Source organism: Mesoplodon bidens (genome assembly GCF_964165515.1).
Source record: "Mesoplodon bidens genome assembly, chromosome: 13".
Lineage (NCBI taxonomy): Eukaryota > Metazoa > Chordata > Mammalia > Artiodactyla > Ziphiidae > Mesoplodon > Mesoplodon bidens.
The window spans coordinates 79,164,225-79,179,161 of NC_138169.1; the positions used below are offsets into that span (position 1 = coordinate 79,164,225).

The 14,937-nt window shown below is 37.4% G+C and overlaps 1 protein-coding gene across 1 annotated transcript in view; it reads left to right on the plus strand.

Moving 5' to 3' along the window:
• CDH7 (cadherin 7) overlaps positions 1-14,937 on the plus strand; it is a gene marked incomplete at both ends in the record, with an annotated part of 110,192 nt that overhangs the window by 68,821 nt on the left and 26,434 nt on the right. Inside the window, one exon of the mRNA XM_081252485.1 lies at positions 5,206-5,459. Coding sequence (XP_081108611.1) covers positions 5,206-5,459 — 254 coding nt within the window. The remainder of the gene's footprint in view (positions 1-5,205; positions 5,460-14,937) is intronic.

Here is a 14,937-nt window from a genome sequence, read left to right on the forward strand (position 1 = left end):
TAGGGAGGATATTGAAAGCCACGGAGTATATGCTTTGATCCCAAAGACAGCTGGAAGCTCCAGAGAAAGAAATGCTTTTAAAGATGATGAATGGTCTCAGTGCTTTTGTACAAAATCAGTATTAAACATAAGACACTATATACATAGACAGTGTCAACGTGCATACACACACACTCACACCCCAGCCCCAATGGCACCATGCCGTGGTTACAGGAACAGAAGGAAGAATTTCCTGAACGATGTAACTTGGATCAGTCCCTGAAACATCAACAACAGCATTGGCCCAAAGTACAAGATCTAAAGGAGGTCATTGAGCTTAACAAGAGCGTGTTTGGCTATAGACCAGAAGGCGAGCTATATGCAGAAAGAAAAATGCAGTGTAATGATTTTATTAAATGAATTCAAGATGATATTTTAACTTAGGTTTTTACTATTGAGGAAGCTAAAAATGGCAGGGGGGAACTGATGGGTCTCCCCTGTTTATGATACTTAATTGTTTTGAATGTAACAGATGAATACTATAAACTGACTTTGCCAAAGATATAGGCCGAGGTGTCATGGGGGAAACAGAAGAGAAAGACATAATCTTTACTTTCCATTTGATTTGCTCATAATCTGCTGGAAATCATGGCGCTAATAATAGTATAGTAGTAATAGCAAATGCTTATACAGTAATTACTCTGTGTCCATGACTGTTCCAGATGCTTTAAATTTATAAATAATTTACAGCAATCCTACTTACTTGGTGAGGTAGGCAGATACCTAGATGTGATAATGCCATACAGCATGAGGCCCTAATTGCTCTTAGAGTTTGAACAATGCCTGCTTGTTCTAGCAGAAACGGCATGGGTGGTGGACAGATGTGGCTTGGAATTCACATAGTGTGTCTGCCCCTAAGTTCGCATAAAATTTTGGGCTTTCACTGGAGCTCTTTGCTACTTAGTTTCAATAATACCAACCTTCTTCTGTCTTTTAAAATGCACCTTAAAAATGTGTGTAAAACTTTTTTTTGGAGTTAGCTCTCTACAAATATAAAGAAGTTTTATTTTTAGGTGAGGGGATTATGAGATCACTCATAAAGAAGAAGATAGCTGGTCTCCAAAAGAGTTCAGTAAGAAAAATGGCAGACAAAGTTATGTGAGAAGGAGGGAGCAGCAGGTGATACACACTAGAAGGGACAAAGTATGATGTTTATAGTGAATAGTTCATTTTAATTGTAGTAAAAAAAAAAAAAAAGGTGAGAAGAAGAGGGGTGAACCTCTGATCTGGAAAGAGAAGCTTATTATTTGGGGCTCCTTAGACCACGGATTGGCAAACAACTGCCTGCCTGTCTCTGGACAGCTCAAGAGCTAACGATGGTTTTACATTTTTAAGTGACTGAAAAAAATTAAAAAAAAAAAAGATACGTGAAAGTTAAATAGAATTCAAACTTCCTGTCTGTAAACGAAGTGTTACTGGCACACAGCCAAGCTAGTCCATTTACCTGTGGCCGAGGACATGGTGCCTGCAAAGCCTACATATTTACTATCTGGTCTTTACAGGAAAATGTTGCTGACCACTGTCTTAGTTCTAATGCTTATTGTTTTTATCCTAAAGTTCATCATCCTTTGATGGCAATAAATTTCAACAACCCTATTTGATAGTTTAGGGAAAGAATATGTCCAACAAGCTGCTTTCTCTTTCAGCATCTCTGACATAGATGTCACTTGACAGATGAAAAAGGAACTTCTCTGTGGCATCGCTAGTTTGGGTCAAAGTGACAATAATTGGTTTCAGGTTCTTAATAATCCTACATATTTATTTTCTTGTGAGCTGCAGCTTGAACTGTGTTTTGGTCAAATTTCCAAATATATCTAGTCTCCAATGCTCTGTAGTTTCAAGTATTGAATAGAATCTGTTTAGACATTACCTTTATCTCCTTCCCTTTCCTTCTTCTTTGTCTTTCCCCAGTTATTATTTTAACTTTCTTTCCCCGAGTATAACCTTGCTCATTAAATCTAATAGTTATGGACTGTATTGCTTTTGTAGAAATCAATCAGAAAGAGAAACAGGAATTAACATTTTATTGCAAAAGCCTTTTCTTCAATTTGCTTAACCATCCTATCCATCACACCACACCCTTCTTTGAAAACTAGTCTGGCTTATTCTGGTTTGCTCTGAAAATCATTTTGTGTGGCACTTCCTTCTGTCTGGAATCTTGATTCATAGGCTTTCATATGAATTCTTTTATTGCTCGATTTTCAGAATAGCTTTTAGGCAACCAATCATCACGCATGATCCTGTGTTTCTTTATGACTTGGCAGCATCCAGATGTCTTTACTGCATGTTGTTGCCTTTTAGACACATTTAAAAAAACAAGTTGCCATAAAATAATTGCATTCGTTTGTGCAGTAAATGTAAATTATTCTTTCATAAGTCAGTCAAACTTTTACTCGAATACAGAAGGACTAGCTGTCCCTTTGGTAAACCTGAATGAATATCTTAAAAGTTGTGGTTTTGGACTTCCCTGGCAGCATAGTGGTTGAGAATCAGCCTGCCAATGCAGGGGACACGGGATTGATCCCTGGCCTGGGAAGATTCCCCCATGCTGCGGAGCAACTAAGCCCGTGCACCACAACTACTGAGCCTGCGCTCCAGAGCCCGCGAGCCACAACTGCTGAGCCCGCGCACCACAGCTACCAAAGCCCACGCGCCTAGAGCCCGTGCTCCGCAACAAGAGAAGCCACCGCGATGAGAAGTCTGCGCACTGCACCAAAGAGTAGCCCCCGCTCACCGCAACTAGAGAAAGCCTGTGCGCAGCAACGAAGACCCAACACAGCCAAAAATAAATTAATTAAATTTTTTAAAAAAGTTGTGGCTTTGAGTCAATTGAAAAGAAGATGGTAAACGGTGTTTTTTTTAATATAGTCTATCTTACATAGACACAATATATAAAAGTAATATTTCTCTCCTAATTTATCCATTTTATAAATACTATAAGAACAAACTGAGGGGATTCCCTGGAGGTCCAGTGGTTAGGACTCCACACTTCCACTGCCGAGGGCGCAGGTTCAATCCCTGGTCGGGGAACTAAGATCCCGCAAGATGCATGGTGTGGCTGAAAAATAAAAATAAAAAAGACTACAAACTGAATAGGTTCACATTCATGCTATGTGTGAGTATGTTTAGAGTGTCTTAAGTAAATGCATTTAGGTAAATAAGAATGCTTTGTTTTATTTTTAGCAGAACCCAAATTCAATATCGGATTACATGTATAGGCCCCAGAAAATTATAACAAAGAGGTCAAGTTTCTTAGAAGAGGATTTGCAGCACAATTACTTGAAGAGCCTTTTCAAAATACATATGCTTGTGACTCATCCTGGGTCTGCTGAATCAAAATCTTCTTGGAAGGAGCCAGGAATGTGTTAGAAAGTTCCCCTTAGTGGTTCTGATTCTTACCTTTGGTTGAAGACCATTGGGGTAGAAATATTTTTAGATAATAGACAGACAAAAAAGGTAGCCTCATAAAAATATCACTGATTTTATTAATAAGGTGCTGTTTATGGCGCTGTGTAGCACGTGCCCCAGGATTTTCATGTGAGACCTCAGATAAGCATTAAAACTTGGTTTTCCCACAGTAATTATAAGAAGTTTTTTATAGTCAAGAAAAACAATATACCTGGTTCTTTCTTCCTCTACCTCCCACTCGAGCCCTCTGGATTCTCTGGGGCAAAGGTGTAGTTCCGTTTTGAGGCTCTTGAGGCCTGGATAGCTACATTCTAGCTTTTCCTAATTCATTAAGAATGTATTGAGTTCTTTCAATGTACCAAATTCAGAACAGGCAATTCTGGGAATGCTAGTACTGAACAAAACAGTTTGGAGGTTACAATCTACTAGATGAGACAGCTGTTAAGCAGATAAACATTTGAGTAAAGCTCTCTCTGGCCTAGATATTGTGAAACTGTTCTGAGTATTGGTTTACATATTTTTCATATAAAAAAAAGAGATGAGCCATGGAATCTCTTCATGTCCTATTTATGTGGAAACACACACAACACACATATAGTATATATTTTTATATTTTATATATATGTGTTGTTATATTTTATATAAGTGTATGTACCTTTTGTTATATATATTGCATATATAGCACACATATGCCCATACACACGATGGATAAATTTAGATTACAATTCTCAGCAGTACATTTTAGCCCATTTTTCTTAATGCTTTTTTATTAAATAACACGTAAAAATGACAAGTAAATTATGCTTTATATGTGCTAGTATTTCTACTGGTTTCTAAAGTTTTTGTTTTTATATCATTAAATGTAACAAATATTTTGGGACAGTTTTTTAGTGGTGAGATTGAGATTCAAAGTCACAACAAGCTGGGACTTTCTGTACCCCCTGAAGAAAGAGAAGCATGTGATTGTCACAGACAAGTTCTACCTGTTGGGCATAGAATTCTTTTTTTCACAGATGGTGCTTCATTAGTACAACATTTAATTGCCCTTACAATTTTTTAAGCTACCATATAGTTTGACTTGGGTCACTCTTTTTGAGAAAAGTGTTAGCATGTTAATCCTGTTGAAAAGTTGCAGAATGGTGATTCTAGAATATAACTGTCAACCCTCTAATACAAATAGAGATACAGTGTATACTGATGGCGGAATACTGAAGAGAGAAACAGTGGGTGCTTCATCAAGAAGAATCAACTATGTGTTCAGGCTGTATAACCTCGATATGCCACCTCTTCTGCTACAGCTGCATTTGGAACACTTGAAAGTTAAGGATTGTAAAGGAGTCCCCCAAATCAATGAAAATGACCTTGTAAATGAGAAATTCAATGGAAAGTTATATTTTTCTTCCTTTTTAATGTGCACCCCTGGATACTGCAGTTAAATTACATGCTTGAAGAATACTACCTTGAGGTCCTCTTGGAAAAGATTCTAAAATCATATCAGTTGTCATTCAAAGAATGTTCTAAAGACCTGCATTTGCCCATGCAGCGTACGGTGGCAGAGTGGATTAAGTTAGCTCAAAGGTACTTACCATTGTCTATGAGCCAGAAAACAGCAAGGATTCTGATTGGCATTAGTATTTATTACTTTTGAATGCTGATGGTGCATTTTCCTGGCTGAGTCCATACTATGCTTATTCATGTGCATGAATGAAAAGGCTCTGCTTTGCCTTAATTTAATTTTCCTAACAACTTTCTTTATAGGACTTGGATTTTGAAGCCAAAACAAGTTACACGCTACGGATAGAAGCTGCAAACAGAGATGCTGACCCTCGCTTTCTAAGCTTGGGACCGTTCAGCGACACGACAACCGTGAAGATCATTGTGGAAGATGTGGACGAGCCCCCTGTATTTTCCTCACCGCTGTACCCCATGGAGGTGTCAGAAGCTACCCAAGTTGGGAATATCATTGGGACCGTAGCAGCTCACGACCCAGATTCTTCCAACAGCCCTGTGAGGTAAGAGCTCATTGCCCTCCTCTTCTGTAATTTTGCAACAATGTGCCTTTATTCACAACTCATGTCTCTACGTTATGATGCTTTGGGGTCATAGCTAAGAAAAACCAGTTTTGTATACTATTGAGCCATAGCTGCAGAAGTGAAACAACATCAGAACAGTGCAACATTTTAGTAATTCGAACATGTGTCACCTGATTATCCAAGGCCATTATTGTGTGGCAGTATCTTTAGGCACCATTGTCATCCACAAGCAGAGCTGATGTGCCTCTTCAGCCAGTTATCCTGAGCTCTTTCAACACAAACTGTGTTCAGAGAGAAAGTGATGCATGTCCTTGTTGTAGGATAAATGCAGATGTTAGAAAACTAATTTTATACACAATTAAATTAGGGGTTAATTTTTCAACAACTCTTTTTTATATTGGTCTATATGGATAGTATATGTTTGTTAGTTTCTTAATTCCACTTATAAAAAATAAAATAATACCGTATCTATATATAAGGACTATTTAAAAATGTCCTTTCAATAGTCCTGTAGAGAGAGTAGGCACATTGTTATAACCAACTCTGTAGCACTAACAGAATGATGATATGTAAGTGTTTCAAAATATCACAACATTCCAGTTCACACTTTTTACTATAGTTTTACAATCTGAGAGCTACAGGCATGTTTTTGTATATGCATGTATTTGTGTGTGTGTATATGATAAAGCATGTCTTTTTAAGTAAATATTTAATAATATTTAAATGAGTATATAGAACATACCAGAAATTACATTGTGTTTCCTGTCTTAATTTGGGTTCATAAGTAATATTTTTCAGAGTCATGATTTGGATTTTGATTACAAAAGCTAACAACAGATTTAACTTTTAGATTTAACTGATATTTAATGATGCTAAGTGCTTTTGAGCTAACTTCTGAACTAAGTCTGGACATGGCTTACCAGAGTATCAAGAAAAATATCTATACATTAGACAATGACTTTTAGTTAAGAAGAGCTCATAATCTTTTTTCCTCCTAAAATAATAAGCGATTTAGGCTTATTACTTATATAAATAGTTACACACATTTAATAATATTAAATATCATTTTATTACTTACATGTAAATAATAATCATATATATGTGTGTGTATATGTAATTAGTACTCTCCTTTCCTTCTCTTTTATTTGACAGTAATATCATAGCCTAGTAAAGAATGGGTATAAACCAATTTTTATTCCAAAAATGAAGTCATACTCATTGCTTCTCTGTCTTTACAACAAATTCAGGCTATATGGAGGCTATCTTACTCTTAATGAAGTGGTCATAAACCACTTCTAAGAATGTAGCCTTCTGTGCACTCGAATATCTGTGGGTCACAGATGTACTCAGATGGAATAAGCCTTTGCCTCCTCCCTGTAATAGCCCAGGCTTCATTGTCAAACAACTCCCTGACTTAAGCTCAGCTCCATCTACCAAGTCCCACTGATGTGCACAAATCTGAATTTGGGTTTTGTTATAGCATTGCAACTCTAGTGACATACTTGTCTCCTTTCCCCCAAGAACAACCAACCACGGTACAATCGTAGTAATAGATCAGCTACTCAGGGTAGTCTGACTTCTGCTTAAATCACTTAATTTACTGGGGAGAAAGAGAGAATGCTTTCATAAAATTGAGGATCTGGAAAAATAAAGAGACACACTAATACGTATCGTAATTCAGTACTTCAGTGAATGAGAGGATTTAAGAAAATTTTGATTTATTCTATTGATATTTTAATCTTATTTTTAAATTTTTTTCTTTACCCATTTCCTTGTGTATTATCCTGTTAAAGCCTTTCAGTGTAAATATCTCACTTTTAATAATATTTTACTTGGAAAAAGTGCAATGTTATATAATAACTTGGGAAAGGAGAAGGGAGAGTAGGACCAAGTGGGTAGTGACTTGAGTTAGAGGTGAAGTGAGTTCTGTGTCTGCTCCCTGAGGCACAGAGAAAGGGCCAATGGCTTCATTCTGCTAATCTTGGAGGTGAAGATCTCTGTGACTTCCATCAGTGAAAAAGCAGCTGGCCAGTGCTGTATTTTTACCTCATTTTTATTTTCTTAAAACTAATCAAGGTGACCTTGAAAGTTCAGGTTAGTACCTCTTACATCCTTTTCTAATCTCTAAGTTGCACACATAGGGAGAGATTTTGTTCAGAGTGAACTGACATGTTATGTTGTGTGTGTGTGAATATTTCTTTTGCTTTTGTAAAATGAATTTCTTGACTTAGGCTTAATGCTTGTATTCTTGCAACGTTTCTTTGCCTTGCACTATTTTTCATAAGGTCAGAACAATCACTCATAGCTTATTTGCTTCTGAATTTGTCTCTCACATATTTCTCTCTTCCTATCCATTTATGATCTCTTATAAGAGGCCAGCCTCCTCGTGGTGTAGTTTGGTGAGTTGATGGGTACTCCTAGCAGTAACATTCTCTAGAAGACTGGTTCTCTTCCCAGCACTGCTGTTTTCTGAGTATCCTAGGGGATGTCACTTAGCCTCCTAAGTTTCCATATAACCCAGTAAAAAGGAAAACCAACACTTAATCCCTGCTTTGTCCCAAGGTTTTTGAAGATTAGGTGAGAAAGGGAAAATAACTGATGCTTTTAAACTGTCAATAATGACTAAACTATTAGGATGTACTGTCATTGTACATCGCTATTATTATAGTTTATTGTTTTCATGGCATTTTTATTTCAAGGTCAATAAAGTCAATGAAGAGAGACATTTACAAGCAACTGTATTGGCAATCTGTGTTGAACGTTGGTTAGTATTCACATATTTTCCAAAATGTAGAAAATATTACATAGTCGTTTAATGGACATAAACATGTATTGGCATTGGGCACTCAAGTAACTATCAAAATGTAAGCCTTCTTCAACAGAGGCCAGTTCAGGAGTAGATCACACAGTCTGCCGAGGTCCTAGGAAAAGTGAATCTCCAGGCTGAGATGGAAGCTGAGGACTCTTACAGTTGTGAGCTTTGTGCTTCTGCACCTTTAGGAATATTGTAGTTCTTAGAGGAATGGAAAAGCAGTATTTGTTTCATCGTAATTGTTTAAAATTAGGCCAATAGTATTTGAATTGTAAAAGAGTACGGGAGGGTGGATAATCAGTGTTTGAATTCATTGACATTCTTTGTAGCGTAATACTGAAATCTAGCATATGCCATTTACATTTGGAATATTTTCTGATATATGGGGCAAGAGATTAGAATTCTAGAAAGAAATACATGTACTTGCCTCCAGCAAGGTAAATTGAGATCTTCTTCCCATATGACCCATGCCTTGCCTAGGTTTTTTTCCTTTTTTAACCTATTCCATTAATGTACCAACCAAAAGCTCTTTGCATCTGCCCTTTCCTCAAAACAAGATGAGGGCATCTACATTACTGTTGGAACCTTACCATTTGGTTCCATTTGACTGTTTAGAAGTATAGTAAAAGTAGATTGAAAGGTTAAATGAACCCGGAGCCCAGTGGCTGGCCAGAATATAACACCTTTGTGAATTGGTATGTCTCGTTATGGCTTGCCCACTATCCAGAGGGCTTACCTGGCCCACCATTTCATGTACACTTTGCCTTCATCTTTCCTGATATGAAAACTAGAAGCCAAAGCTGGAAATTAGGTAATACTTGAGATTATGTAGGAAAAAAAGAGATTTTTCTGAAAGCAAAAGTGGGTAATTGAGGGCCAGCATGTTTCTGGCTTTTTATTTTTTATGTAGTTGCCTACCACTTCATGTAAATTGTGGCCCCAACTACCAAATATCAGGCTCTATCTATTGAACTTGGAAGGACAGATTGTGTTCTGCTGATTCTGATCATTTTTCTGAATGGTAAAAGCTTTGCTTCTGTGTTTCTCGTCAGTAAGATGGTAAAAACTATAAGAACAGCCTAGTGTTCAGAGGACTGTTATTTCTTCATGTCAGCATCCATAGGCTGATCAGTGAATCAACATACATTGATTAAGAACCTGCTTTGTGCACGACACTGGGAAAATACAGGAAAAACAAAGATGAATAAAACATTTCCCCTCACCTCAAGGAACTTGCAATCTGGCTGAAGAAATGAGATTCCATAATAGTTAAACAATACAAGGGGGAAAAGTGCCAGCTCTGTCAGAGGGCAAATTGTGAGATAAATACTAATCACTCCAAGGTCATTGGACATGAGACTTCATTTGAAGGAGTGTAAGCATAAGCTGGACTTTGAGGGATGGCAGGATTTGGACAAGCCAAAGAATTACTTAAGGTCTGTTTATGTTTTATGTAGTTCTAGCCTAAGAGTCTAGTGCTGTCTTATGAAATCAGCACATTTATTCTGTAGGCAACACAGCAAGCCCAAAGTCCCTGTGCTTAAAACAGCCAATGAATTGAAACGTATTATTACAAGTAAGATCAGATTTGAAGAAGGGTGATTAAGAAGTGATGGAGATCATTTTCAGCATTTCTAACAATCCAAATACAGAGCTAGAGTTGTATTTATGTTCAAGGATACAAGGATGATAATAATATTTACCTGCAGGCTCTTTTGGCATTCCTGGTATGGTATGTCCTCAGAAAAAAGGGGATAAAATAGTATCGGATATTACATTCTGTAGTGTGACTAGTCTGAGCACACGTGGGGTGTTCGAATAAGTCAGTGTGTACTTTAAGTGGCTTGTATACATGCATGTATTTGTACATATTATTTTAATCTAAATTATGTGACTATCTCACAGAATTAAAGGGAAGGTTGAACAGCCAGTCTTCAGAAAAGAGAGGAGGAAGGTTTCTCTTTAAATACGAGTAGCAAGAGTGAGTCTCTCCTGAACGTGGCAGTGGATGGACCACCGGCAACTTCGTTGTCCTCATGGCTCTGTTTAAGGTTCACATTTCTTGGAAAGTTTTTTTAGTCCTGTCTTAGGACACGTGTCCATCTCTTACCCAGGAAGTTCTGGGCATTTTCATGGTGAGTCCCATCAAGATTGCATGAGATCGGGAAGCTTGAAATCCACAAGGGGAAATTGAGTTGCCGTTATCCGAAGAAGGGGGTGAGGCTGCAGACAGTGGCACCACTAAGTACTGAACTCAATAGCTTATTTGAAGTAATTTATTTCTCATTAAATCCCTATAAGGCAAGCGTTAACATTCCGCTGTTATAAATAAACATGACTCTAGTTAGAAAATGTGGTTCTAGGATTTTAGCAAGTTCGGTATCAAAACCTGTACACTGCTCATAGCAACACACACACACACACACACACACACACACACACACACGCATGCACATGTGCATAAATTTCTTAAGCGATTAAGGTTTCAACTCAAATGATTCAGTTATTTCTATTGATCAGATTTGTCGGTGTTTATTATGTTACCTTTCCATATAGGGAGTAGCATTTGTGTTAATGTAGCCCACTCACCTTCATACTCTATTTGTGAATATCAACATGTATATCCATAGCTGGGTGATACGAATACTACTTGTGAATATGGAGAGGGCCATTTTAGTCGATCTTCGCAGCTTATTGAACAGCAGCACTGGTAACTACAGGCATTTATTAGGGGATTGATTTTGTTTCAGACGCACAGAACACTGAGGATATTCAGATGTATAAGATGTGGTCCCAACCCACTTGTTATCTAGCTGGAGGAGAGATCTTAGGTGAAAACTTATTTAAAAAATCCAATGTTAAATCTGGAAATGAGAAATCATCTTGTAAAATTTTCTCATTTTGCAGATAAAGAAACAGAAGAGTACAAATGGCGAATGAAAAGCCCAAATTAGTACGGTAGGTTTGCTGCAAGATTGTGGCTATAAATATTGCCCAGTCTGTGGTTCGTGGTGGTGCAGCACAGGGAGCTTGTAGTGAAGTCCATGGGCCCCGTATACTGCAGGCTTTCTTAAAAAGGCTCAATTTCTGAAGTAAGTCGGAAGGCTTGGTGCCTTACCAAGGCAGAGGATTGTCTTTAAGGAGTTGTAGGACTACAGTAATTGGAAGGAGGAAACATAGGAGTAAAGAAGGGCCAACATGAGGAAAGGCACCTAAATGGAGATACACACCATATTGTCATTTAATCAATTAATACATCAGTGTAACTGTCTTAGAGTTTTAGATAGAGCAGTGGAAAAAAATGAAAATAGGCTGAATTCTAGAGTTGTAGGTAGTAGAGACTAAAAGCTCCTCTATGTGCGATGTGATATATACTGGAAAGATGGTTCAGACAGACACGGTTCTGAATCCTGGTTCCATCAACAACCAGCTGTGAGACTTTAAAAGTCCAATACTGACATACAGCAATAATGGTACCTGCTTGCCTTAGTTAGAAATTGTGCTTGGCTGGTTGAAACAAAGGTTAACACTAATGACTTACCAATGAGAAGTCTGGAGCCAGGCAGTCAAAGACTGACAATTTGGCAGGATAATGTCATCATGGGCTTGGCTTCTTCTGTCAGGCACTCATCACCTCATATTTACAAGGTGACTTTTGGGTTGCTTTCCACTGTGTTCATGTCCCACATGAGATAGAGGGGAAGGGGCAAAAATCAAATGCCAGCTGAATTAGCAACTCTGTCCTATCCTGAGGGAGTTTTTCAATGATGCTCAACACAACTTTCTTTTGCATCTCATTTGTTAAACCTTAGCTGTAAGGACATTGCATCTACAGGGAGGCTAGCAAGTGTAGTTTTTCAGCTGGACACATGGTTACCTCCAACAAAAGCAGGGATCTATTAATAAGAACTAAGGGCAAGTGGATATTAGGTGTGCAAGTAAAAGTCTCTGTCACACATGACCTTACATAGCTGTTTGAGGATTAGGAAAAAAATGTATATGTTTTACATTCTCAGTATATTTAGAGGGAGGGACAGGTTGATGAATCTGCTTTTGGATATTCTGAGCTTTAGTTGAACATATTGCTGGTATCTGGAGTAGTTTAGGAAATCTCAGAAAAAGGATTGAGGCTGGTTATTGAGATTTGGAGGTGTCTGCATAAGAAATGGAGAGGGCAGAAGCTTTAACTGCTAGTGCTGCAAAAATATGGAAGTGATCTCTTTCATTGGTCACTCCAACATTACAGTGAAAGAGGTCAAGTATTTTAGGTTGTAATTTATAGAAACTAGAGGGGTCATTGTGAGCGTGCACACCACTAACTGCAGCAGAAGTTGCTTTAAAGATAACTTTGGGTCATGATTAGAGAAACACCAGTCTTTTTCTTTCCTGTTCAGCCTCTAATTGATTCAGGCAACTGTATTTCTCTGTCCTTAAGCCAGTAGATCCAGAGCTGCAAAGAGTGTGCTTCTCCCGGCTTCTTCAGAACCCTTTCTCTCTTTGGGCTCACTCAGCCCTCCCAGGTTCTAATTCAGAGACAATTTCCCCCACTCACTCTAAAAAGTGCCCGTATTTTCTTTATTTTTCTTGGTTAAGGATTTTTTTTCCCCCTTCAGGTAACTTTATCATTAGCTAATGTCTCACACATAAATTCTCGCTTTTTCCATGTCCAGAGGGGCTGGTAGAAGATAGGGAACCCCTTTAATACTGGGGGTATCTCAAGTCCTTGTGATTAAGAAATATGATGACCACTGTGACTATTTTCCATGGTTTGTCTACTCCTGGTCCTTGCCCAGGTTTCCACCTCTTCTCAAGATAATTCCTCAGTCTCTTCCCACACCTGTCCCAGTTTCCTTCACTGAGAATAGCAATTTGTTGGTTTTCTCCTAAATACTTATTATAGATTGCTACCTTTCAAAATATTTTGTTTATATACTGTATTTCCTGAGATAGAGCAACGCATGCAGGTCCTCCAGATTAATTGCTGAATGTATGAATGAGTGAAAGGGAGACATAGGAATATCAGAATAATTCACGAAATACCAAATACATATATATGAGGCTATTTAGTGAAAGCTAAGCAAGAGTTATAAATATTTTAAAATACACTGAATTGTGGTAAGCATTTCATGTTGTATGTAAGTCAAGTCATCATGCTGTAACCTTAAACTTATATAGTGCTGTATGTCGATTATATCCCAATGAAACTGGAAGAAAAAAATTTAAAAGAAATAAAAAATAAAGATACACTCAAGTTATAAGTGGAAGCTACAGAGTTTATGGTTTAGAAATAATATTTGGATGATAGAAACTTTGGTGTCCATTCTTCTCAAAATTGATAGAAGCATAGGTGATAACTACATCCCCACAAGATATAGGGGTTTTTCTATGAGGTGAACGCAGGTTGGAGATATTTAACATATTAAATGAATTCTCAAGTTTAATATCCTTTATTCGAATGCTGGGAGTTTTGAGACTATTGATAATAGAGGCAAATGTTTTAGTTATTGACTTTAGCTCAGTGGGGGATTACATGAACTCATTAAGACAGATATATGCCAAGTTCAAGGCCTTTTTGCTTTGTAAGAATCTAAAAGTCTGTTTTTTCCTGAATATACAAACATTACCATAGTAGTTTGAAAAAAAATGAACAGTTCAGGCTTTTAGTATTGTCTCGATTGATGCATGAGTGCGTGGGTATTGAGTTATAATCTTCATGTCAAACATTAATATTAATTATTCTATTACCATTGGATTATGTATATATATATATAAAATATATATATATACATATAATTAAATAATTATATTTGTATAATCGTTGCATACATAGAGAATACGTTAATACTATGAAATATTGGCATATAATGTTTTGACTAAAGCAACATTTCAGAGGAGAAAATCTAGGTCTTCCATGTAATTGAAATTTAAAGTCTATTTTTAACATTAAATAAACTCATTTCTTGTTTGCGTGGCTGTTGTGTGGGAAGTAGATTGTAGACAATAAGAATTGAAGTATGTTGATAAGGAGTAAAATGATACAAAGTCTAGGCTAAAGTAGGCGGTAGCTTGGAATGATACCTACTGTCAAGTACTATTGACAACTTGGATGCAGGGACAAGAAAGAAAAACAAATCTAGGTTTTTAGTTTGAGTAAGCAAGTGACTGGTAGTGTCATTTGCTGAGGTGGAAACGCGTGAGGGAGGAGGAGGTTTGGGGGTTGCTAGGAGACAACATCAGTCTGGGCACGTTACATTTCAGTGCACATTGGGTATTTATGTGGTTCTACTAAGTAAGTAATTCAGTATGTAAGTTTGGTTGGCCAAGGAGATTTTATATAAATGTAGGTGTCATCAAAAATATAGAAGTGAGTTAAGCGATAGGACCCTGTAAGTTGCAAGGAAAAGTGTTTATCCAAGAAGAGAAGGGAATCCCTGGGAAAGGTTTTTGGGGGAGTGCGAGTAGTCAGAGGTCACAAAGGGGAGGGTAAACCAGCCAAGGTGACTGAAAGGAGCAGAGAGTGAGGTAGGAGAACAACAGGGAATATGTGGTATTAATAAAGGCAGAAGGAGAATGTGTTTTGAAGAGTCATCAGTGGTCAATTGAGGTAAATTTAAATGAGATAAAAGTAATAAAAGAACAGAAAAG